The sequence below is a fragment of the Aspergillus ibericus genome (assembly GCF_003184845.1).
Source record: "Aspergillus ibericus CBS 121593 unplaced genomic scaffold BO80scaffold_29, whole genome shotgun sequence".
Classification (NCBI taxonomy): Eukaryota; Fungi; Ascomycota; class Eurotiomycetes; order Eurotiales; family Aspergillaceae; genus Aspergillus; species Aspergillus ibericus.
This window is the reverse complement of record NW_020292127.1, coordinates 38188-62830: the sequence shown is the minus strand read 5'-3', so window position 1 is coordinate 62830 and position 24643 is coordinate 38188. Positions and strand designations below refer to the sequence as shown.

Sequence of the window (24643 nt, the reverse complement as noted above, 5' to 3'; positions counted from 1 at the left end):
GCCTTGGTGTCACCGTGATGAGACTGCAGGAGGTGCTGCGTGCCATTGGAATAGGAAATGATGTCCAGACCACCAGTAGAGCGGTATTTGCGGATGGCGAAACTGCTCGCACTAATGCGTTGTCGAGGGGGGATGCAAACGACTCCGAGGATCCCTTCTCAGCTGATCAGAATACCGCTAGGGAACGAAGATATTTTACCCCCGCTGCTTTGGCTCTCAAAATCTCCTCAGTATCCCTTCCTCACTGGGTCTGTACAGAGACTTGAAGATGAAGTCGGGCTTGTCTCCAACATATGAACCACTGGGTACCCGGGACGCTGTGCTCGATGGCATCCCAGGAGATTCATCAAGTGAAAATGAGGTATTGCCAACAGAGTCCTTCAAGCAATCCAAAAGTTGCTATAGCCGACACCATCTGTTCCTCTGGTTGAATGCCACCCTGTTCGGGTTGTCCCTGTTTCTTTTTGCCATGACTGCCAGCATCGTCCGGGGCACAACCGACACAAACCAACTGTTACGGAAAACATCTGAATACTGTCAGTACACCCCCTCTCTCGCTTCGAGACTAACCAATCCAGCCCCCATCTTCGACCAACTGGACATCCCACTGATGACCAAACGGATGAATGCGACGCTGGTCGAGCCGGACCCCCTGCCCATCTACCGCCAGCCCCCCAGTCCAGAAGTCGACGCAGCCTGGAACCGACTGGCCAACATCAACCCCATCGTGATCAGTCGCGATGACGTGATCAAGCTGGGTCGCGACCCCGAGGACGCCGCGAAATGGCCAGAAAGCTTCGGATTTGGATCCCAGGCGTACATTGGCCGACTCGACATCTTCCACCAAATCCACTGTCTGGATTGGCTGCGACGCGAGACGTACTTTGACCACTACTATGGTAAGAAGTGGCCGCCGGGGACTCCGCCGTCGGACATGCATCGCACCCACATGTCGCACTGCGTCTACATCCTGCTCCAGAATTTGATGTGCAACGCGAACGTCGACATCTACACCCACTTCTGGGCGGATGCACAGCTGAATGCGTTCCCGGATTTTAGCGTGAACCATAAGTGTCGCGACTTCGACGCCATTCTGAGCTGGCAGGAGGCGCACTCGGTGGATGTGGATGCGTTCGCTGCCATTCGGAAGCCACCTGATTCGCTGGCGAGGGTCATGTCGCATCGGTTCAAGGATCTGTTTGGCTGGTACAAGTCTCACCCGGATAATGGTGCAGAGGATGGGGAGATTGGATAGTCGAGACCGGCCGGGACGATCATGGTGGTCGGGGCAGTTCGAGATGAGGGGGGCGCAAGGGATGATGGAGCGGGGTAAGCTTTGTTGGTGTGTGGTTGTGGTCGAGCTAAGCGGGTGGAATCAGCGATCCCTGCGTCAGCGCCACAACTGGAGGCCTGATAAGATGGCAGCAGATAATGATTGGTCAATCCTTGCACAATAAGGTGTGTGATGCACTCAGCCCTGTAGTCGCATATCATTGTAGTTTTCACGTCGTTGTCGATTGGTTATCACTGAGGGGTACAATGTACTCTCTCGCAGGAGTCACACGATGTAACCACTCTTGCATCGACGGCAGCTCAGCTGGTGCACCCGGGAGCCACCGATGGATGCCCCATCACATCGAGGTAAGAAGCTCGAGGAAGAGGCAACCAGTCCCCCCCAGTTGTAATAGCAAATTTGTGAAGACGTGATGATTTGACGCCTTCTCTCACTCTCCCTGTAGCAATCCGCTTTGTTCTAGGAACCGAAGATGCCCTCTTCACAGCGCTTTTTCTATAGCATATCAGCAACAGTCATTTTTCTTCTCACTCTCCTTGGCATCGTACTCACCTCAGACAGAAGCATACCCAGCCTGACACAACAATTCCAGCAGCATGTTTGTCCGACAAGCCCCTCCGAGCCTAGTCCCCCCATCACGCGAAAATTCCACTCACTCACCCCATTGCTGGGCGTCCACCCCGACACCTCCCAATCCCCCAGCGCAGACATCTCCTGGGAATCGCTGCTCCTCCCCCAAAATGGCGGCATGCTAAGAGTCCAAACGAGCAACGACACAGTGACCGACTATGGAATTTCCATGTTCCATCAGCTTCACTGCCTGACGGTTCTCCGAGGGTTGATCTTTCCCGGGACATCACAGCATCATGGGGCATCCACATCACCATCCCATTCGGGCGATGCTCATGAGGATGCCGTGCATTGGGCTCATTGCTTTGATTATATTGCGCAGGTGAGATTGTCCCTGGGAGTATGGAAGCTGTCTAATGGTGCAAGGCAATTATATGTGCGGCGGACGATACCATCGAGCCACCTCATTCGGTGATCGACAAAGACGGGAAGAGCGTTCTGGTCATCGATGGGATTGGACATACACACCAGTGTCGGGATCCGGAGCCCTTGTGGAGGGCGGTGCTTGATAGCGGGACACATGCCGTGAGTGTCTCTGACGTGAAAGCCACAGTTGGGGACAGCGGAGTTCTGCAGACGGGCAGGAGTGAGTGCGAGAACGGCTGTCTAATGCCTCCACCTTATCGGGTGCAATGAGGTACTGGTAGACTACATATGGTGTATAAGACAATGGTATTCTAAATCTAACTATCTATCAACAGTACAGAGTAATACATCCTTGGCCATGTGGGTTCCCTATCCCACTGCTTTCCCAGCAACCCGAAAGAAGTCTACTATCACATCGCAGACAGTATCTCCACCCTTTGCCAGTCGCCCTCGGACAGTACATCAATCCAACGAATCCCAATCCACCCCATCGAACTCATCCTCCCGCAAAGGCTGGTACTCCTTCGGGTTGAAGTCCAACCGTCTGCACACCTCCACCGCCACCATGGTCTGCTCCTTGCGCCTCTTGTCCAGTCGTTTCGGCGTCGGGGAAGGGGGTGGTGAGGAACTGGCTTTCCGCTTGGTCCGGGAGTTGGTCGGGGTGCTGGGTGAGAAGATGTTGCTGCTCGCCGGCGACAGGTAGTATGTTTCATCGGAGGTCGGCTTGTCCTCCCGCAGCCAGGCAAAGTTTAAGACATCTTCCGTCCAATCTTCGTCGAGTGGCTCGAAGGCAGGAGGCTCGGGATCGGGCTGGGCGGGAGCCGCGGCGACCACCCGGAATGGGCGGGGCGTTTCGGGGGGAGGGGAGAGAGGGGCTTCCCCGTACAGGGTCGGATCGTTGGTGGGGGGTGGGCTATTCAGCCGATGCCATGGTGTGACGACCGACGGTGATGGGACAGACCGTCTCTGCGACTTCCTGCTCGGACGGCCACGGGACTGCGCGCGGCGGATGGATCGGTCGCGGGGGATCTGCGGGGAAGGCCGGTGAGATGACATGATGGGAGATCAATGGACTTCACCGCGGAACAAGGTCAGAGTGAGGGGATGAGGAAGAGGAAGAAAAGACGGAGCAGTCAGTGTAGGTCAACATATTTATGTCGGCCTGCCTCCCGCTTGGGGGGCAAGCTGTGAGATGGAAGTGCGACGACGATGTGTCGAGATGTGTCGAGAGCCGGAGCGACCAGTCAATTCCGTGGATAGCCACGCTAGACCTGATCGGGCAATAGATGGGATGGACGCCTCCAGCAGACGCGCCGAAACACGTCCAGGTCAAATGTCCGATCCTCCTCCGATTCTGCCACGGGGATATTCAGCCAATGGCCCAGGGAGCGAATGTGTCATGTCAAACGTACCTGCTTCCAAAGAGGTAGACTGAGAGACGGCTGGTGGAGTCGGCGGTGCCTGGGCAACTGGATGAATCAGATTGTTCCGTGAGAAGCGACCTGGACTGCTCATCTGCACCTCGCCGAGTGGGAATTAGGTCGTCGAGGCTGGGAGAGCGACAAGGGGATGGCTGAACAGACCCCGCAGATGCGCCTGGGCTGGATAGGTCTCATACTGTGGCCGAGAGCACAGAGTCATCCTCGTCCCGTAACATGGGTCAAATGACCAACTCTCCCAGTATGCTATACCAACTGATATACTCCATACGGTGTACTGTGATACCTACTCCGTAGTCCCATGGTTTAACTTTATAGGTACCTTTGGCATATCGTGTGCGAAGACAAGCAAGCTTTCTCCAACCGGGTCCAGCCGACTGCACCGGGGAGCCAAGCCAATCACTACGGGAAACCCAGAATCCACCCTTACTATGTGGGGGACTGGGGGTGTCGGTGTCAGTCACGGTTACCATTTAAGCCCCAACCGGGGAAGCTAAACCCAGCCCTATTTCTGGAACCTTGGCAAAGCTACTCGGATCGCGAGATGCCCGATTGTATCGGTCGCTGGCGATTTTGCCAGCGGTAGGTGAGAAGCATTGTTGAAGCCGTGTGAAGACTATGAGAGAATGGGGAGTATTCGGTCAATCGAAGAACGGCAGTCATGGCATATCGATACATGGGCAATGCCGCCAGGTACGGCTATTGACTTTGCTAGCGTTCTTTGTCCGGGTGTAGCGAAAGACGGCCAATGGCAGGCGAGGTCATGGAGATAGGGGTGGCTTCCAGGCAGCCGAGCGGATTGCGTGGAATGCCCCGGGGATCCATCCATGTCAGTCACGGGCCCGCCATCGCTTATCTTCCATCCCTCCCACCCTTTTCAGCTTCTCCATCCATCTCCATCCATTTTACCATTCCTCATCTTCGATCCATCACATTGCCCCGCCTACATGCGTTAGCCCTTCAATCTCAACCATCAACATGGCGGCGAGCTGTTCTCCCGCGGCAGACAACACATTTGGTCCCGTCTTTCCTTGCCCAGCAACATTCGACTTCACCTTACTATTCGAGCAAAGCATCCTCTCCATCGGCCCGTCAGCTCTTTTCCTACTTCTAGTCGCGGGGAGAATCTGGTGGCTCTATCCCGAGAACATCAAAACGACCGCGAACAAGGCCTATTGGCAAAAGCTGGTCAGTCCGGGGACCACAACAGACCCCCACGCGCTAACCGTCAATGCAGGCTGTTGCAATTTGTCTTGTCGGGCTACAGATCGCCTCGGTGGTCCTCTGGGCGCGCCACAACATCATTCGCACGGCTATTCCAGCCATCTCGCTGTCGCTGGTGGACGCACTATCGATCACATTCCTCTCAGCCATCGAGCACAATCGCTCCGTACGCCCTTCGTCGCTCCTAAGCATCTATCTTTTCTTGTCGATCGGATTCGATGCGGTGCAGGTGCGGACCCTCTTTATCCGGCAGTATCCACCCTCTCTCGCTGCTCTGTCCGCGGCAACTGTCGCCCTGAAAGTTCTTTTGCTAGCATTGGAAGCACAACCCAAACGCAGGTACCTGAAGTCGGCCCACCGTGACACGTCTCCCGAGTCGACTAGTGGAATCTTTGCCCGCACCATCTTTTGGTGGCTCAATCGTCTGTTTCTGACAGGCTTTCGAAAGCTTCTCACCATTGAGGATCTCTTCCCGACGGACGAGGACTTGAGATCAGGCCCTCTGAGACGGAAGATTCGACTTGCTTGGGAAAAATGTAGGCGTACCGGCTTCCACTGTCTCTACACCAGCCGCTAATCAGTTGCAACTTTCAGATCAATCTAGCAACACACGCAGCTTGATTCTTGCGACCGCGATCAGTCTGCGATGGGCCGTTCTTCGAACCATATTCCCCAGGCTGTGCCTAATAGGGTTCAGCTATGCGCAGACATTTTTCATTCAGCGCGCCATCGAGCATCTGCACAAGCCGGATACGCAGCTGACGAGAAACGAAGGTTATGGCTTGATCGGGGCCGCAGCGCTGATTTATGGGGGTATCGCCGTAGGCAGCCCTGGACGCTCCCACTGCGCAATCAAGTGCTAATTACCCTAGATATCCACCGTACACTACAAACACCAGCTATTTCGCATGATAACCATGTTCCGCGGCGCAGCCGTTGCATTGATCTACGACCACACTTTGGTCCTCCACGATGGGGCATGCACTGAATCGGCCGCTGTCACGCTCATGAGTACCGACATTGACATGATTGCACGGTCGCTGGAGCAGGCCAGCGAGATGTGGGCCCGCTTAGTGGAGATTGCCATTGGAATCTGGCTACTCGAGCGGCAACTCGCTGCGGTCTGCGTTGCCCCCATCCTCGTGATTCTTCGTATGTCCATTCCTCTCCTGCTAGTCATGAAACTAATCTCTACCGCAGTTTGTACTTCGGCCCAGATGTACATGGCGACATTTATGCCTGCCAGGCAGAAGGTCTGGGTCGGGGCTATCCAACGCCGGGTGGCCATGATCTCCACGGCTCTGCGATCGATGAAAAGCGTCAAGATGCTGGGGCTGTCTGAAACGCTCGCCACAACACTCCAGGGACAAAGAGAGCGCGAGCTGAATCTATCCAAGGATTTTCGATGGCTGATTGTCTGGCTCAATGTGGTTGGTAGGTTCATCTCCTATCCGGTCGCTGACTTTTACTCACCATGGAGCAGCCAGTTTGCCTCAGATGTGTGCTTCACTCGTGACATTTGCAGCCTTTGTCATTCGCGCAAAGATCGACCATTCGCAGCCACTGTCAACAGTTCAAGCATTTACCTCGCTTGCCATCATTAGTCTCATCACCAGCCCAGCACTCCAACTATTGTCGTCCATTCCGGCAGTAACGGCCGCTTTGGGGGCCTTTGACCGCATTCACAAATTCCTGACATCTCCGACCTTGGATGCACTGCCGCCCGGAAGGGAGCTGAGCTCTCAACCGGATGAGAAGTACGACACCCATGGACATGGCTCCGAGGTCCAACTCAAGGTCTTGGCACCGAAATTAAATTCCTACCAGCCGGTGGTTGCAATGACGGATGCTTACATCCGCCCAGCTTCGGGATCTGACTTCTTTTTGGAGGGTATCCATCTGACGGTTGCCATGGGCACAGTGACGATGGTAATGGGCCCTGTTGGGTGTGGAAAGTCCACGTTGTTGAAAGCAATGCTAGGTGAGATTTCGTGCGATCGTGGGACAGTCACGGGAGCACGGTCGGGTGCTGCCTACTGCAGTCAAGCCCCCTGGCTCCAGAATACCACCATCCAGAATAACATCTGCGGATTCGGGGAGCTGGACGTGAACTGGTACAGAGAGGTATTAAAGGCATGTGCATTGGAGCCAGACATCTCTCGGATGCCACACGGTGACCAGTCCATCGTAGGCAGCGGAGCACTCAAGCTGAGCGGAGGACAAAAACAGCGTCTGGTAAGTCGTATTAGCTCATTTTTCCACACTACTGACAATTTGACCAGGCACTTGCTCGGGCTATCTACTCAAGGAAACCATTTCTCGTCCTTGATGACCCCCTGAGTGCCGTTGACAGCAAGACGGCGCAATCTGTCACCGACGCCCTTTTTAGCACCCATGGGCTTTGCCGAAGAATAGGTGCGGCAGTCGTAATGGCGACTCATTCAGGTGAGTAGCATGTCCATACTTCGGCTGCCATTGCTAAATCTTCACTTAGATCAGCACTTGTCTCTTGCAGACGGGGTAGTCTTCCTAAGCTCCAGTGGACGCATCGAGAAGCAGGGTTCTTTGGTCAGCTTAGGCCTGGCCTCGGAATTGGTCCCAGATATAACCGAGACCAAGTCGGAAAGCTCGACTGACCAGCTCAGCAGTGAAGACCAATCGCCAACTACCAAAAAGGTGGAAACACTTACTGTGGATGACATAGCGGATATATCTCGCCGCACCGGCGATGCGGCAGTGTATTCCTACTACCTGAAGGCGATCGGATGGCGCCATACATTGGTCGCCTGTATCATCATCATCATCCACACATTCTCTTCCACCTTTCCTCGTGAGTATATTCCTGGGACTCATTGAGTCCAGCTGACCAGACTTAGAGGTGTGGTTGGAATTATTCACCAATGATAATGGGAAGAAGGCTGCCCAATTCATCGGCATCTATGTGCTTCTTGCCGTGGCTGCTTCGGGGTCACAGGGACTCATGATATGGTACGGCTGCCATTCAAGTCACTACACGACAGGCTAACAGTTGAAAAGGCAGATCATGATCAAGATCGTCTTAAAGTCAGGACTGGAGCTACACAGGATCCTTGTTCAAACCGTCACGAACGCCCCGATGCATTTCTATGCTGAGGTCGATTCTGGCGTCATCCTTAACCGGTTCAGCCAGGATATGACCCTTGTAGATGCTGTACTGCCAACCATGGCATTTGGCACAGTGTTGAGTACGTCAAGTCACCATAGTTCTGGGTCAAACTAATTCATCGCAGGCGTGGCACAATGCTTCGCTCAGGTGGCGCTGATCTCATTGGGCTCTAGCTACATGGGCATCACCATCATCCCCTGTCTACTGGTACTATACGGCGCACAAAAAGTCTATCTCCGCACATCCAGACAGCTCCGATTCCTGGATCTTGAGGCCAGAAGCCCGCTCTATACATGGTTTGTAGAGACTTTAGAGGGTCTGTCTACGATCAGAGGCCTTGGATGGCAACGTTCATTTGTCACCGAGTGTTTACGCCGCCTTGACGATTCTCAGAGGCCATATTATCTCCTCTACTGTATCCAGCGATGGCTCAATGTCGTCCTTGACCTCCTTGTGGCTGTCCTGGCTGTAATTCTAATCGCCCTGGCCACGTCATTGCGAGGTTCGACAGATCCTGGAAAATTGGGAGTGTCCTTGACGGCAATCATGGCCTTCAGTCAGACTTTGCAAGATTTGGTGACCAGCTGGACTTCGCTCGAAACATCTCTCGGTGCGATCGCAAGAACACGGTCGTTCGAAATGCAGACGCCTTCTGAGCATCAGGTCGAGGAAACTTTCATCCCTCCAGCAAGCTGGCCTGTCCACGGAGATATTGAAATTGCCTCCCTTTCTGTTTCCTATGAGTATGTATTCCGATCGATCATTCGGAACCTTGGCTGACTTCGATCTTGCAGTGGCATCACACGTGCATTGGACAATGTAAACATCAGCATAAAAGCAGGAGAGAAGGTTGTGATAAGCGGGCGGACCGGAAGGTGGGCATTAACAGCACAGTCTGTATACACCGCGCTAATCCATCCAAGTGGGAAGAGCACATTATTCTCCGCCCTTCTACGACTAGTCAACACTGAAAACGGAACGATGTTCATTGACGGTTTCGACATTTCCACCATTCCCCGGAATATCATTCGCTCCCGAATCATCGCCATTCCCCAAGACCCGTTCATTCTGCCGGCTGCTATCCGCTCCAATCTGGACCCGTCCGGCCTTTCTACAGATGCGACTCTGCTTTCAGCATTGGAAAAAGCCAACCTACTTGCCGTTGTTACGTCGCGCGGTGGTCTCGATGCAGAGTTGACGTCGTCTTCACTGTCACAAGGCGAACAAAGACTGTTCGCACTTGCCGTAGCGCTAGTGAGGAAATGGAACCGAGACAATGACGGGCCCCGCCGTGGCGGCATCTTAATCCTGGATGAAGCCACCAGCGGAACTGATACTGAGACAGACAGGCTGATACAAACGATCATAGAAGACCAATTTGATGGTTATACCGTTGTACACATCTCTCACCGGCCTGATATGGTGAAATGTGTCGATAGGGTGATTCAGCTGGAAAATGGGCGAGTGGTCAGCTGATATATTCGCAAGGCAGGGTTGTAGTAGATAGACTAAGGCAAGAGGTAGTTTGAGTGAGAGCAATAAATGTGGATTTGTTCGGGTTTTTTCATTTAGACTTTGGTAACTGTGGAGGTTATGGCTGATACTAGGTTCCGTCGTCCAGAAAGGGTCTCTTTCACGGGAGCTACCCGCAACAACCACGAGTAGTATTGTAACTTTCCTTGTCTGCGGTGGTTCAATATTCTCGCAGAGGTATTCTCCGCTGCAACCAGATATAGTCTCGGTTAATCGCGAATGTCTAATAGGGATCCGTCGATACGTACAGACTCTGCCACATGAGAGACTCAACATTCATTATTTCCGCGTTACATCCCGAGATTAACTTTGAACAAAGAATAATTGTTTCCTGGTGCAGTCCTGGGACAAAACACAAGAACAATGCACTTTCTCTACCTTCGATGAAAGAGAATCCCACCGTACTAGTAATGAAACGAACATAAGGATAACTACAGTAGCCACACTTCTATTCGTATATCCTCAAGTGTAGATGATTTTTCCTACGTGGCAAAGAAGGGAGGTAATAAGGACATGCTCCCCATGGTCAGTGTGACTGTCAGCAGCACTTCCTCCAGGTCAGATATGAACCCAGTCTTCAGTAATATGCCGTGTTTCAGACTACTTTCACGTTCTATATTATATGAATTTCCGGCCTAAGGATAGCATCAATGACTTGTGATCACCTAAATCCGGAAGTCGCCGCAGTATTGTTAATTGCGCCGCCGAACCAGAGACCACAATGCAGGCCAGATAAGATTGACTAATAGCCACTTCTCAATGTACAATCACAGACATTCACCGATTTCTCATTTTCCAACTCGCCCTCAGTCGAACCTTCAACACCATCCAAGGCTATATCCACCATGGAGGATCCTATCCTGCCACCACCCAACGCCATTCTGTATAAGCTTCCAATCGAACTGATCCAAATGTGTACCGGACTCATGGATTCCAAGACCTTTGTCTCTTTCAGAGGCACATGCACAGCGCTCAAGGCGATCCTCCTGGAAGAGTACAAAGCGCGAATGCTGAAGCATGCGACGACTCCCTCGCCCCATAGTGAGCAGGGCTATTGGAGTATCCGGGTTTCTATGCACAGCTGCAAAATCCTCAGGTCCTATCTAGAGTCAGGCGTGGATCCTAATATGTTTATCCTCGATCGCTGGCAAACTAGTAGTATGCCCCTACAGCGACGGCTAGTATCAGCAGCGGTTCATGACGGTCACTACGATGCGGCCGAGCTGCTGTTGGAAAAGGGAGCGGACATCCACATGCCCCCTACTAAATACCGGATTGACCGAACCAGCAAGGCAGTCCGAAGGTCTTCAGGCATTGGACTGTCTGGACAGGTACTCAGAAGAAGACGAGAAAGAAATCTCATTTCTTGTCAAGATCGGGGCGACCTTTTCAAGCCCTCATATCTTTGGGATTCTCTGTGAGCATAAAGATGGTGTTGCCCTGTTCGAGCGGGTGCTCGAAACTGGAGTCGATATCAATCATGTGTATCCGCGTGATTGGTGGACGGGAATGCTCGATTTGGATCTGGAAGAGGTCACGGTCCTGCATCTCGCGACCGCGGTTGGCTCTCCAGGCATGCTGGGTCTTATTTTTTGATCGGGCCCTCATGTTACGGCAATACGTCGATGTTGCGATGGAGATCGCCATCGCGTCCGAAATGCCAGATAATGCCTTGTTTCTCTGGAAGGCACGGCTGGCAAAATGCAAAGGAAACTTCGACTTGCTGCCAGAAAAATTCCGATACGGGCTGTCAGATATAGAATTTCTCGAGATGGAGAAGGATTGGAAGGAACTGGAAGAGATCTGGGGTTGGATCCGGGCAGTTAAACATCAGTAAGAATCATACATTGTGCTCAGAGATCACCGACTCGTCACCGGTCTCGATGTTAGCATTGGCTTACGATTTTAATCGCCCAGAATCCGAACGTTCTTGGCCATTGCGTGACGAGAAAACGATTCAAAACGTAGATCGACTCGAACAATTCGCTTGCAAAATTTGCTTCCCGTAAAACTCTAAGATAATCATGGGTTATAAATTTAAGCAAGGACAATGTACCCCGTAGCATTCCAATCAGGCTAGAGCTTCTCCATCGTGCTGCTCTTCGTGTGCCAATCAGCCTCGTGAGATTTCCCCGCCAACTTTGCCCTAGCATATCCCTCATTAAGTGAAGCAAACAAAGGCAATCCAACTTTATCACATCCATATCGCCCAACAATCTCTTGGCCCCGTGGAGACTTCAGATACGTGAGAAAAGACGCAACCCGCTGAGCAACCTCGCTGGATGCATGCGGACTGGTTAAAGCATAGCAGGAGTTCATCAAAATATCATGCGGATGATCTGGCTCAAAGAAGACTCTCAGATTATCGACGCGGCCCTGAGATGCCATGGTCAGAAAGGTGGATCGGTCGGAGAGGAGATATGCGCCCGCGATGTTGGCTTCAGCTACTGCTTCCGCTGGCGTATGCAAAAAGCTCTGGTACCAGGCTGCATCGGCATCCTCCCATGGCTGGCGATGGCACTGGTTCCAGAGCCCACGTTCTTTCCACATGGTTGCTGAACCATCGGATCGATTGTGGAAGGTCGCTTGAGCGACAGCAATCGCTTCAAAGGCCTTCTCAATTGACGGCGCTTGACTGACGCGTGCTGGATCATCTTGCGGGCCAGCTAAGCAGAAATGGTCGTGGAATACCACCCCCTCGCCCCGGGCCCATCCCTCGGCAACAGCGATCTCCTCTTGTTCGCGCTCGTAAGTGAGGGCAAGGTCCACGTGTCCGTGAAACAAGGCCAGCTGGGTGTTTCTCGAGTGGTTGCAGATCCACTGGATGGAGCCTGGTCGGTCCAGAGAGGCCAAATAGTCTTCTGCCAGAGCTCGTATCAAGCCTGTGGCGCCTGCTTCGGTTTAGTGGGTCGTCATTTGTGCTGCTGCAAGTCCCCAGCTTACCGGCACCGCCATTTCTGTAGCAGCTCAGTATGGATCCAATGGATTGGAGATCTTCGGGACCAGCGCCTACCCAATTCTCAGCAATACTTCTCCCTCGCCATATGTCTCTTGTGGATGAGTGTGGATTTCTCCATGCTGCTGGATGGTGGTTGCTTGACGGGGTGTCATGTGGACCACTTGGTATTCGGGATGATTCGATGAACGATATCCGGGGAGTTTGATATCTTACTATTCGTGTGGCGTCCTTGATGCTGACCTACTGGCGATACTGAAATCTCAACCCTGGCTAGCAGGTTAGCCGACCCATGTCGGCTATAGCAGGCAACTCCGCTGGACATTCTCCGAATGAACCCCGCGGGCCGTCATGTGCCTGGACACGTGCTGTAAAGGTTTCGGCAATACTCCGAAATTTATGTTCGTTCCTGGCTCCATCACCTCATCCTGCTCTCGCTTTTCTCAGTGGCACATCGTATCCACTGATCGTGCGGCCATACGGATACTGTGGTTGCAGATAATGACCGGGAGACCCAACAGTTTATTTGAACCGCCTTTGTTCTAGTTTCGATGGTGTAAACCAACAAGGGCTAAACAGATGCAGACTGAGCAAGGCTCCAACGCATCAGACCGCCAGACAACTAATCCTGGGGGGGAGTCTCTACCTTCCTCCATACCGCGACCGTGTTGCTTCTGATGAGCTGATCGGCCTTTGGGCAGGTCGGCGTGGCTTCGCTGGGTGGCTACGGCGGTTCCCGCTGACCACTTGCGCACCCCATCAAAGTTCCGAGGAAGCAGAAGAGTTCAAGTTCAACTTCTAGAGACGCGCAAGAGAATCCTAGGGTCTGAGCATCCCACGACCCTGACCGTCATGACCAATCTTGCCTTTACTACCTTGGGATCCCTTGGTAAGGATAGCGACGCCTTGAGGTTGATGGAACAATGTATTCACCTTCGCAAGGAGGCTTTGGGACACCAGCACCCAGACGCCAGAATCTACTCTCAGATACTCAGTGCGTGGAAAGTCGCGAGCAATGCCTTCCAAGCTACCCTCCACCACCCGTCAATCTGGAAGGTTAACAGATGTCGTTCAAAGCCAGTCCAATGATGATGACTCTTATTGAATGACCGGGATCCAATCGTCTGGCTTGAACGCCGATGCCTCATCTTGCCAAATGCTAATTGCATCGCTGTTACTGGACAGAGATGCCGGGAATGGGACAAGGCGGCTTGAAGTGAGGGCGGAGAGGCATTGGCGTCCTTGCCATGCAAGTCGGTCAGCTCGATCATCGCAATATCCACCGCGGCCGTATCACAGCTAGCGGTTGCCCAGGTAAGCTGCGTGGGTCGAAGAACCGCCCGGAGGCTTGAGAGTGGAAATACTTGGCAGAGGTAAACTGACGCAATCGAATGCTTATCAGCTGGTCCAATCTAGACTTCACCTCAAACCAAGGCTGTAGCTGGAATGTCACGGCAGGGTCCACTCTTGCATAATGTTCCCGCGGGGCGGATCTGCCTGGACGATGTCGATCCATGGGTCATCGATGACTTCATCCGTCGTGCCAATCATTGCGGGAACCGCCGAACTTTATCTGGATCAGACCATGACCCCAGCAAATTGCATCACAAATCTGTGAACGCGTTCGAAAGTCGATGTCTCAATTTTCCGAATATAAATCAGAGCTCGATGCACGATAGGCTACCTGCTCCAGACACCGCATTTAGATCTAGACTTTGTTACTGTGCACTGCATCATCCCCACCATGTTCGAGAGCATTCTTACCCCCCAGTTACATAATAGACAGCAGCACCGGGTCCAAGCTGTCCCCGCACCCCTCGTTGCAAAAAATATTATCGACATCCGGACCGACAAGTCAGAGACTCAACTACGCCAGTCCCTCGAGGAATGCATCCATGCTGCCTGTCATGGAGAAGCTGCCATGCCGGAGCTGCTGCTCTGGGACGAGAAGGGCCTGCGGTACTTTGAGGATGTGACGTATACTCCATCTTACTATTTGACGAACGAGGAAATTGGTCTTCTCGAGAAATACAAGTATCAGATTGCCAAGAACATCCCGGCAGGGAGCATGTTGGTCGAGTTGGGCAGTGGGTAAGTGCGACGGTATCCGCTGCAGTGACAGAGAGCTTATTCTCCATCAGAAACCTCCGCAAAATGAAGATTCTCCTAGACGCCCTGGATGAACTTGGTCGAGATGTGGATTACTTCGCGCTGGATGTGTCGTTCCAAGAGCTCGAGCGGACCCTCAGCATAGTCCCTCCGGGGACCTTCCGGCATGTGCGCTGCTTCGGACTCTTGGGAACCTACGATGACGGTCGCGAATGGCTGCAGCTCCCGGAGATTCGCACCCGATCGAAAACAATCATCTCCTTGGGGTCAACCTTGGGCAGCTTCGAGCGGCCGGATGCCGCCGACTTTCTGGCCAGCTTCGTCGGCAATTCTCCTGGATGCAACTCGTCTCTTTTGCTTGGCTTGGACGGCTGCAAGGATGCAGAACGGGTTTTAGCCGCTTATAATGATCCAGAAGGTGTCAATCGTCGGTTCATCCAGCACGGGCTTGAACGGGCGAACGAGATCCTAGGAAATGATGCCTTCGATCTTGAAAAGTGGGCAGTGGTCGGTCGCTGGGATGCCGAGCATGGGAGTCACAATCAATACTATCTGGCCTCTGGCGAGGTGGCTCTTGGTGGAGCGACCGTCCCGGCTGGTCGGAGTATTCTGGCGGTGCAGAGTCATAAGTATGATGCTGATGACCGCGATGCGTTGTGCCAGAGAGCAGGACTGGATATCGTTGATGTGTGGGCATCAGACAATCACTACAGTAAGCTTGCCTATCATACCCTTGTATTGATGACCTTTGATGTGGTTTTGATACGTAAGTTGGGCGAGGTGACTGATATCATCACAGATTTGCTTTTTATGCAGAATCAATAGGCTCGACAGACATTAACATAGAAAGACTGCGGATACCGGGATAATCGTTTTCTTGGGTGAGTGAGATTAATTCCCTGTAAACATGCGGGGCAGGAGTCTCCTCACGAAATATCAAGTTTTAATATGATCATTTCTTCAGCAACGCCTTGGCAATAAGTGATTCGGGGCTTTTTTTATTTCGGTCGCTTTTCACTAGGGTTCTTTCATCTCTTCTCAACGGTTCTTTCACTTTTCGGGGCCCTTTCACCTAATTTTCCATTACTTCAAGGAAGACAATGAGAGCGTGCAGGTTGCTTGCAAAGTTTGCAGAAATAGCGCCCAGGCTGGTAGAGTCATTGGACGCTCTGAATAGTCATATGAGAGCTGCGTTGAGAGGATCACTTGGTAGATAATGCTAGGTGACACTCATATCCCACCACCTTGTGAACGAGTTCATCCTAGGACATCGTATCGTCGGGTCATGACTACCCACCAACCTCTCAAATGCGCGAAACTCATTGGATGCGAGCACTTCCGCGGCCGAGGGCCTTGCCACTGGATCAGGGACCAGCATAAACCGAAGCAGATCCCTTAGCTCCCGCGGCATCTGGATCTTCCGCGTCTCCTCATCGAACGGCAAGATCGCTTCGAGCTCTGATACCCATTTTTCCAAGTTTCCTGCCGGCATCGATCTGCTCCTTGAACTCGAGACCCTACACATCTTCGGGAGCGGGGATGTGCCACTCGGGAAAAAGCTGCTTAATCTTGGCCATGGACCAGGAATCGTTGATCAACGGAGATGTGCAGCCCCATGTGCCCAGAACACCCGGGTTTGATCCATACCAGGAGTGTCGCGGCAATGGCCCAGATTTGCGATGGCTCGGCGCACGGTGCGCCGAGATCGACTTCGGGGGCGCGCACGGCGAAGGGTTGGCTATTGAAGTGGCGGTTTGATGGAACTACTGTTAGCTGTTAGGAAGAGTCTGGTTGGTGCAGGGATAAGGGTTGGTACCGCCACCGAGGTCGCCAACTTTAGTAGTGACGCGGTTAGTCTTGAGGTTGGAGAGGAGGATGTTGGAGGGTTTAAAGTCTAGGAGGTGATCAGTGGGTGCCAGTGAATGCACGGTGCGTATGTTACCAGTATCGATTCACTTGGGATGAAGTGGTGGCACCACGGAAATAAACAGTGTAATGAATACGGAGAAATAGATGGAGCGAGCGAGTATGACAGGGAGCAACCGAGATGGTCGGCAGAGGCGACGCACGGCACCTCGGGGATGGTAGTATTGCTACATCCCGGGGCTCATTTTGAAGGCTTAGTGATTCCCTCTGCGGGATTTGCCTCGGTGTCTGGGGACTTAAAGTTGCTCCAGGTTGAGAATGAGACGTATCCGTTCCACTCGGAGATTCCATTCGCTAACTTCGGCCAGAATATCTGAAGTCTTGATCATGGCTAAGGCAGGAAGTTATTTATCGGCGTATATAAGTAGACTCAAGGTATTTAGCGTCTTGCATTGAATGAAACTGTTGTCTTTACATCTTCTGGTCGTTAGTATACCATTTCTTTTGTTCCTTCAGATCTTCAGCCGCTACGCACTACGCTCACCATTCTCACAGGATCCATATACCTTGTCTGCCTCTTTAAAAGAGCACTCACGTCTCAGAGAACCATCAAGATCCTCTGTCCAATCCTGTCTCACTTTGAGTGACTGGACAGCGTATCAGGGTCACCTGATTACCTAAGCCGGAAAGGGAAAGTACCTCGGCTCCGATCAGGTGCCTCCACTGCAATTGCGACAAACCAAACAAACTGAACAAATGGCCGTCCGGCGGAGACCAAACAATGCAAATCCCCGGCGCTCCAATCAATTCCCCTGCCAACTGGCATGGTTCACAGTTTCCGCCATTCATCCAGCCCAAGTCGTGTTTGCATCATGGTTTAATTTCGTTTTGCTAACACGGGGGGTTTTTTCGTATCAAGTATATATGTCACAGTAAATGGCTGTCTTAGCATCTCGTAGACCGCTGAGCCAACAGGATACTCTTACCCTTACGGAGTATATTCCAAGGAGTATATCCACGCAGATCATCCCTCACTTGCCCTACATTCTCACGCAGCAAACTGGTACAATGCCACCAACCATCCTCCCCAAAGCCCTCCGACAAGGCGACACCATCGCCTTGATCTCCCCATCCGCCCGTCTCAACGATCTCCTCCCCCGGTCCCTCGCGCGTGGCAAAGCCTTTCTCGAATCCCTAGGCTTCCCCATCAAGATCATCTACACCAGCCTGCCACCCAGCACCACCATCACCGAATCCATCCATGTCCGCAGCGAAGAACTCCACTCCGCCTTCAGCGACCCCTCCATCGCAGCCATCATCTGTACCATCGGCGGCGCCCACGCCAACGAACTACTCCCCTTTCTCAACTACGACCTCATCCGCTCCCACCCCAAGATCTTCCTCGGCTACAGCGACACCACCTTCCTCCACTACGCCATCGAGTCCCGCACCGGTCTTCGCACCTTCTACGGCCCTAGCATCTTGACGGACTTCTCCGACCACCCGTCCCCGATCCCATTCACCGTGGATCATTTCCTCCATGTCCTCTCCGCAACGAGCGGGCCAGTAGGCCCACTCCCTCGATCGAGCATCGGCACCGCCGAGCACAGCGAGTTTCTCTACGGTAATGACGAATCCACCACCCCACGGACACTCATCCAGGCCCCGTCATGGCGCTGGCTCCGACCCGGCTGCGCCACGGGGCGTCTCTACGGGGGCACGGTCTCCTGCGTCGTACGACTCCAGGGCACACCCTACGCGCCTCCATCATGGGAGGACAAGATCCTATTCCTAGAGTCCGCGATGGGGGATAGTCTAACGCATCCGTATTCCGTGGGCCAGTTTCGCAGTTCGTTGGTCGATTTGGCGTTGTCGGGGGCGCTGGGACAGATTCGGGGACTGGTGGTTGGAAGGGGGTATAAGTATGATGAGAAGATGCAGGATGAGCTGGCGGGGGTGATTGTGGAGGTTTTGGATACGATTGTGGGGAGGGGTCAGAAGGTGGAGATTCCTATCCTCATGAATGTGGATTTTGGTCATACGAGTCCGTTTTTGACGTTGCCAGTTGGTGCGCGGGTGAGGGTGGATGCGGAGCGGGATGAGGTGGTGGTGCTGGAGGCGGGGGTGGAGATGTGATGTGCTAGATATTATATGATGATTAATCCTAGTTTCATATCATTTTCATGTTTTAGATATGTACCATGTAGATATGTATGTAGTTGGGTGAATAATGTGATGTCGTGAGGGACTATTGGTTGTAGCCGTCATGCTGACGTCAGGGCTATCGCGACTTCTCCGCATCTTCTGCATCGCCCTCTTTGACTTGCACCGCTCTGCACATTCCCGATCAGCGAAAGTTGAATCCCACGATGTTTATCCTCGTCTTTCTGCACCAGGTAGCAGACTATCTGCTATCCTGGGTGAAAATGGTGCGTGGCCGATGCCTGTCGCGCCATTCCCCAGGGTGACAACAAGCACAAGCTAACGCATCTCCGTGCAGGTGCAAAATCGCGAAGTCGGATGGATCACGATCGAGCGCAAGGTAAGGCCTCTTATACTCGAGATCCAGACCTGACAACTAATACACCCAGACGGGCAAACAAATGCGCGAGCAGCAGCCGCTATGGAAGAAGCTGAAATTGCTGCTCCTGTTCAACCCGTTGACCGAATGGCTGGATACCACGCACCTGATGCGTCTGTATCTACACCACGCCGCCGTGGAAGAAGGTAGACACGCATGATTCTGATTCTCCCTCCACTGTTCCACCACGCAACCACCCTAACCGACAGCACAGGCAAAGAAGAAGCCACCCCCGCATCGCGAAACCGCATCAAAGCGTTCGTCGATTTCTACCACATCCACATGGACGATTTCGAGCCATCCGATATCAACGCCTACGCAACATTCGAGGACTTCTTCGTCCGCGCGCATCGACCCGGCTCCCGGCCGATCTATCGCAAAGACGACCCGGCCGCGGCAGTGATGGTAGCGGACTCGCGCGTGGTCGCGTACGAGGCGGTCGCGGAGAGCAAGAAGATCTGGATCAAGGGGAATGATTTCTCGATCACGAATCTGGTGATGGATAAGCAGCTGGGGCCGAAGTTCGCGGATGGTCCCGTGGCGAGTTTTCGCTTGTCGCCCCAGGATTATCATCGCTATCATAGTCCGGTGGCGGGGACGATTACGCACTTTCGAAGCATGCCGGGGGATTATTATGAGGTGGATCCGATTGCGTTGCAGAGTCAGGTGGATATTTTGACGCGGAATGCGAGGGATTATGTGGTTATTGATACGGAGGAGTTTGGTGAGGTGCTTTTTGTGGCGATTGGTGCTTCCCAGGTGGGAACGGTTCGGTAGGTGTGGTGCATTGTGTGAGGGTGGCGGGGGCTGATCGTTATATAGGATTCATCCGCAGTTCCAGCAACCGGGCAACAAGATCGAGAAAGGGGAAGAGCTGGGCATCTTTCAGTTTGGAGGGTCGTCGATCATCGTGGCATTTCAACGGGGGCGTATCGAGTTTGACGAGGATATTCTGAAGGCTAGTAAGAACGCCATTGCGGTGGATGTGGAAGTTGGAATGAGTCTGGGTAGGGCGACGAGCGAAAAGGCCAACTGACGGCTTCGAGTCTTCCGTGATTGGACCGATTAAGTGTATGTGTACATGATCCATTGTTGAAAGGCGTTCTGGGAACTACATACACATCCTGCTATCGGGCGAATAGCGCGGATTTTAACCACGATGCGTCAGCCTTGACAATCGTCATAACGGATGTGCAGGCATACTATCGGACATGTATTCTAATCTAGGTACCTAATGACTTTATCCTTCATCCCGAATGACAAAGGATATACACAATCCATTCCGTGTTCCTATCTGCCAACCTCCCCGCCAACTGCCGGACATCACGAGCCACCTCTTTGAGGGCTGTCATAACCGCTGCACTCCACGGCGCCATCTGCAAAAAACCCCATGCGACAACGTATCATAATGCCTCCAGGTCACCTCATTGCCCGCCTCCTCCAGCGCAGACGCAAACGCCACCCCGAACACCCGGTCTGGATCAACCTGGTGCGCCCGTCCGCCGTCCCCGCGTAGCCACGCCACCACGCACTCGTATTCATCCAATTGCACGGGATAGCGCCATTCCGGTGCCAGTTGATACTCCACCACGTAGACCTGCACACCGGCCTGCTCGGCGAGAATGCGACATCCGTTCTCGAAATCATCTGCCGTGCCGACGCAGTAGCCGCCGCCGTGGAAGTAAATGACTGCGGGGGTGAGGCCGGATGCGGGTGGGGTGGGATGGGGTCGAGGGGTAGAGGATGCGCAGGGGAATGGTTCGGCGCTCGTGGGTGAGGTCGTGGCCGCCTAAGGCGAGGGAGGGGTGGTTGGTGAGGAATTGTTTGACCTCGGGGTCGAGGGTGGTGCGGGTGCCGGATTTGGGGATCATTGTGATGGCTCAGTTGAATAAATTGAAGTGCGGACTTGGGAATAAATTCAACACTAGATTGGAGGTGCTAGTTACTATGTATAAGTGCTCGTTGATCCACCAGAGTGATGGAAGATATACGTCATACCCAGTTACCAGGTGGTTGGAAGGTGTTATACGAGAATATTATGATTTGATGGTCCATCAGTAGCACATATATCAAGTATTTCGGTTTCCTTCTACAGTCGGTCTCGAAATTTTTTTGACCTTTAAATACATGACAACTGTTTCCCAGCCCCACTGCCAAGAGCTTAGCGGGAGCCGGTTATTTGAGCAATATTCAATACAATACGACTTGTACTAGACAGTATTTTGGGCCGTTTTCGCTGCATCACGTGACCAATTATGCACTTCCAAGTTGCACGGAAAATCCAAGACGCGGTCACATGACTGAGGCACCAGGGAAGGTGCATCAACCTTGTTGCGCCACTTTCCAGAAGTATCAGTGCTTGGCCACCACCTAGTTAGTTAACTAACTAGTTAACTCATTACTATGTATAATTTACGTAGCCTGAATCGGGTGGAATTATGATTTTCCAGACGGAACAACGTCCTGTACTGACATGTAACATTACACGTGCTCCAGTGGCTTTTGTCCCTTGACGCCGAAACGTTTGGATCCATATTAGTGGCAAAATTGCAAGTTTATTCAGAAAGCACTAGAATATCTATTCATCACAGTAAACTGCTGTATATAAGCTTCTACTATCCCAGGCCCTCCTGTTACAAAGAGATGAGAATGAAATAGTGAGGCGCCGGTTCGAGAACCAACTTTTCTGATATCCAAGAGCCCCTTAATCATTAGACCCCGTCAGCCACTGCGTAGTCCTCCAGTAGCCACCTCCCAGAGCTTGACTGTCTTATCATAGGAGGCGGAGGCCAGAACTCTACCATCTGGGGAGAACGCCACATTCAAAACCGGTTCAGAATGTCCTGTGAGTGTTCTGCGTAGTCCTCCAGTAGCTACCTCCCAGAGCTTGACTGTCTCAAGGGAGGCGGAGGCCAGAACTCTACCATCTGGGGAGAACGCCACATTCAAAACTGGTTCACAATGTCCTGTGAGTGTACTGTGTAGTCCTCCAGTAGCTACCTCCCAGAGCTTGACTGTCTTATCAAGGGAGGCGGAGGCTAGAACTCTACTATCTGGAGAGAATGCCACATTCGAAAATGGTTCAGAATGTCCTGTGAGTGTACTGCGTAGTCCTCCAGTAGCCATCTCCCAGAGCTTGACTGTCTTATCATAGGAGGCGGAGGCCAGAACTCTACCATCTGGGGAGAATGCCACATTCAAAACCGGTTGAGAATGTCCTGTGAGTGTACTGCGTAGTCCTCCAGTAGCCACCTCCCAGAGCTTGACTGTCTTGTCAAGGGAGGCGGTGGCCAGAACTCTACCATCTGGAGAGAATGCCACATTCGAAAACGGTTCAGAATGTCCTGTGAGTGTACTGCGAGTCACCAACTCGCCTTTTGCAGTACTGATTTCTGCAATCCATACTGGGTCATAATTCTTTGCCAGGGCCATTCTTTCGAAATCGTCAAACTTCCTCTCGATAGACAGTTCCTTCTTGGACAATTCAGTCCGCCATTTTTGAATCGCCTCTAGCTGGATTTGCTCTTCTCTTATCTCAGCTAAACGTTTCCCAACCGACTCCAGCGTGTATGCCGTTCCTCTCTGCTGATTGAATTTTTCGATTTCGAGATACAGCTTATTCTTTTCTTTTGCTGTCCTTTCCCGATCATATTTTGCCGCCTGTAGTTCTAACTCAAATGTTGCATCCACAGTGATAGTAGGCAACATTGTTGTCTCAGCAACCTTAACAACAAACATGCATTTCCCGGCTGTAGTGTCTTGATCTATGGTTACATAGATGCTCCGCGAGTTACCTCGAGCAACATTGTGACCAAAAGCTGTTGGTCTCATATTGCTAGAATACTGGATCAAATCCTTCAGTGGAGTAAATTCAGATGATGTCATAATATGACATTGTGCTTTCGCCTGTGATCCCGGTATCTGTAGCTCAAGTAGCACAATAAAGTCGGTAGATCCTTCATCTTCCGGGCGGAATCGTAGCCAATATTGCTGTAAATTGCTTCCGGGACGGTGATTGCTTGTAACAATAAGAGACTCCTTTTCTCTCCAACAGTCTTGCGGTTCTACCTCAATCAGCTTCAAGCCAGGTTCACTAAGATTCTCGATCTCAAAACAGTTGCTATAAATGGATGCTGTAGTTGTCTTCTGATCCCGCTCGGTCTTGATGTAAATTTGTGAGACAGTGGTAACTTCAGATACTGGGAATAATTGAGAGTAATGTCCTCCGGGTCGGATATACTCCCCAAATAGATCCTTAACAAGCGGGATTCCCACTACCTTGCTGCCACTGTTATTTGACCGGAGGCCACAATTTAGGAGTCCGAATAGCTGGCCAGCTGGGTCTGTATAGAGCGGAATTTCCGATCGGACACATCCGCCGTCAACAACAAATGTGGCCCTAGACTTGATCTCGCGATTCTGTGATATGATATGGCTGCTATTGGCGAAATCGGCTGGAGAGGTTGCAAATATTCCTGCAGAAGTAATGTCTTCAAAATGAACGGGGGCAGAAGTTTCTGATGGCAAGCCCCATGCAAAAACCGAAGCATCTCTGGACCTTTTGATAAGCTCTTCTTGTAGACGAATAAATGCACGATCACCCTCGCCGTAGATCATTGGCATCATAACGTCGAAAATCCCAAGAAGACAGTAAGCGATGTCTTCTTTTCTCTTTGTTGTTCTTCCCGAACCCCAGGACATGCGTTGTGCGATACTCGCATTTGGTAATGCCTCCCCCCGGAGAAACAAACGCGGTATGCCGGTTTCTTTCTCGATAAGTCGTAATATCTTCATATCTGTTTTGCTACCGAGGAAGGTCCATGTAGAGTTGTAGAACTGCACGTTCCTTGGTGCTAGAAGTTCTTGTAGTGTCCAACCTCTTTTAAACCAACGGCTTCCAGAGAATCCAGAGACCATATGCGGATTAGCCTCAACAGACTCATCAGTGACATCAGAAAGATAGGCATAACAAGTTTTAGCCTCCCTATACCACCGGAACATGGAGTTGATAGCTTCACCGAGTTCCACTGAGTTGCTTTTATCAATGCAACAGGTGTCGATCCACACATATTCGAGGTCATCCTTCGCTGCCTGTTCACAACATCCCTCGAATTTGATAGGCCAATGGTTAGCACTGGCACGCTTGGCACTCCTCTCGGTAATGTCACGAAAAGATACTTCGTCCTGATCACTTCCCCATGTATGCGACAGTATAGCATAAGGAGGCACTTTCTCATTGAGGAACTCCTCTAATCTGTAGGTCTGCACATTGATGAGACGCATTGTGATGTCTTGGGAAATCGAGAGTGGATCCGCAGATGCAGCAGCTCACGGACGAGTAGGTGGGTAATAATGACAACCCAATTTCCAGAAGGTCTTTTGAGATGAATCAGAGTCACCAACTAAGGTCTGAATTGTCTTCTTATTTCACAATGTGAAGTATCAAACTCTATGAAATTTGCGTGGTAGGATTATAAGTATAGGAAATACCTACGCTACG

The 24643-nt window shown here is 52.0% G+C and overlaps 11 protein-coding genes across 11 annotated transcripts; 7 read left to right on the top strand and 4 right to left on the bottom strand.

The window, feature by feature from the left end:
• The first annotated feature begins 222 nt into the window (after nt 1–222).
• On the top strand, nt 223–1470 carry BO80DRAFT_426558 (oxidase ustYa family protein). Its single transcript, XM_025719797.1, has one exon. The coding sequence runs from the start codon at nt 269–271 to the stop codon at nt 1253–1255; it is 987 nt and encodes a 328-aa protein (XP_025573590.1). The 5' UTR covers nt 223–268; the 3' UTR covers nt 1256–1470.
• Nucleotides 1471–1766: 296 nt separating this feature from the next.
• BO80DRAFT_446550 (uncharacterized protein) lies at nt 1767–2560 on the top strand (the record flags this gene model as incomplete). Its single annotated transcript, XM_025721562.1, has 2 exons — nt 1767–2246; nt 2291–2560. 2 exons carry the CDS (start codon nt 1767–1769, stop codon nt 2558–2560), a joined length of 750 nt encoding a protein of 249 aa, XP_025573589.1.
• Nucleotides 2561–2583: 23 nt separating this feature from the next.
• Nucleotides 2584–3493, bottom strand: BO80DRAFT_426557 (uncharacterized protein). The gene has a single exon (XM_025719796.1). The coding sequence runs from the start codon at nt 3344–3346 to the stop codon at nt 2753–2755; it is 594 nt and encodes a 197-aa protein (XP_025573588.1). The 5' UTR covers nt 3347–3493; the 3' UTR covers nt 2584–2752.
• Nucleotides 3494–4632: 1139 nt separating this feature from the next.
• BO80DRAFT_385440 (P-loop containing nucleoside triphosphate hydrolase protein) lies at nt 4633–9657 on the top strand. Its single transcript, XM_025716984.1, has 13 exons — nt 4633–4917; nt 4967–5489; nt 5548–5774; nt 5826–6105; nt 6154–6387; nt 6437–7188; nt 7236–7398; nt 7448–7783; nt 7830–7941; nt 7990–8177; nt 8223–8841; nt 8893–8973; nt 9022–9657. The coding sequence occupies exons 1-13, from the start codon at nt 4708–4710 to the stop codon at nt 9572–9574; spliced, it is 4278 nt and encodes a 1425-aa protein (XP_025573587.1). The 5' UTR covers nt 4633–4707; the 3' UTR covers nt 9575–9657.
• An 819-nt stretch (nt 9658–10476) lies between these two features.
• On the top strand, nt 10477–11227 carry BO80DRAFT_477934 (uncharacterized protein; the record flags this gene model as incomplete). Its single annotated transcript, XM_025723259.1, has 2 exons — nt 10477–10962; nt 11006–11227. 2 exons carry the CDS (start codon nt 10477–10479, stop codon nt 11225–11227), a joined length of 708 nt encoding a protein of 235 aa, XP_025573586.1.
• A 427-nt stretch (nt 11228–11654) lies between these two features.
• BO80DRAFT_466197 (uncharacterized protein) lies at nt 11655–12867 on the bottom strand. Its single transcript, XM_025722766.1, has 3 exons — nt 12645–12867; nt 12575–12588; nt 11655–12522 (listed from the first exon to the last, which is right to left on the bottom strand). Exons 1-3 carry the CDS (start codon nt 12740–12742, stop codon nt 11708–11710), a joined length of 927 nt encoding a protein of 308 aa, XP_025573585.1. The 5' UTR covers nt 12743–12867; the 3' UTR covers nt 11655–11707.
• A 1272-nt stretch (nt 12868–14139) lies between these two features.
• Nucleotides 14140–15718, top strand: BO80DRAFT_127159 (class I SAM-dependent methyltransferase). The gene is made up of 3 exons (XM_025713543.1): nt 14140–14678; nt 14729–15408; nt 15496–15718. The coding sequence occupies exons 1-3, from the start codon at nt 14332–14334 to the stop codon at nt 15519–15521; spliced, it is 1053 nt and encodes a 350-aa protein (XP_025573584.1). The 5' UTR covers nt 14140–14331; the 3' UTR covers nt 15522–15718.
• Nucleotides 15719–17630: 1912 nt separating this feature from the next.
• Nucleotides 17631–18698, top strand: BO80DRAFT_466195 (S66 peptidase family protein; the record flags this gene model as incomplete). Its single annotated transcript, XM_025722765.1, has 1 exon — nt 17631–18698. One exon carries the CDS (start codon nt 17631–17633, stop codon nt 18696–18698), a length of 1068 nt encoding a protein of 355 aa, XP_025573583.1.
• A 199-nt stretch (nt 18699–18897) lies between these two features.
• On the top strand, nt 18898–20379 carry BO80DRAFT_466194 (putative phosphatidylserine decarboxylase). Its single transcript, XM_025722764.1, has 5 exons — nt 18898–18991; nt 19063–19104; nt 19154–19289; nt 19358–19916; nt 19966–20379. Exons 1-5 carry the CDS (start codon nt 18932–18934, stop codon nt 20177–20179), a joined length of 1011 nt encoding a protein of 336 aa, XP_025573582.1. The 5' UTR covers nt 18898–18931; the 3' UTR covers nt 20180–20379.
• BO80DRAFT_426551 (uncharacterized protein) lies at nt 20340–21209 on the bottom strand. The gene is made up of 2 exons (XM_025719795.1): nt 21142–21209; nt 20340–21081 (listed from the first exon to the last, which is right to left on the bottom strand). The coding sequence occupies exon 2, from the start codon at nt 21012–21014 to the stop codon at nt 20787–20789; it is 228 nt and encodes a 75-aa protein (XP_025573581.1). The 5' UTR covers nt 21015–21081; nt 21142–21209; the 3' UTR covers nt 20340–20786.
• A 542-nt stretch (nt 21210–21751) lies between these two features.
• Nucleotides 21752–24557, bottom strand: BO80DRAFT_503321 (uncharacterized protein). The gene has a single exon (XM_025724379.1). The coding sequence runs from the start codon at nt 24424–24426 to the stop codon at nt 21865–21867; it is 2562 nt and encodes an 853-aa protein (XP_025573580.1). The 5' UTR covers nt 24427–24557; the 3' UTR covers nt 21752–21864.
• Between the last annotated feature and the right edge of the window lie 86 nt (nt 24558–24643).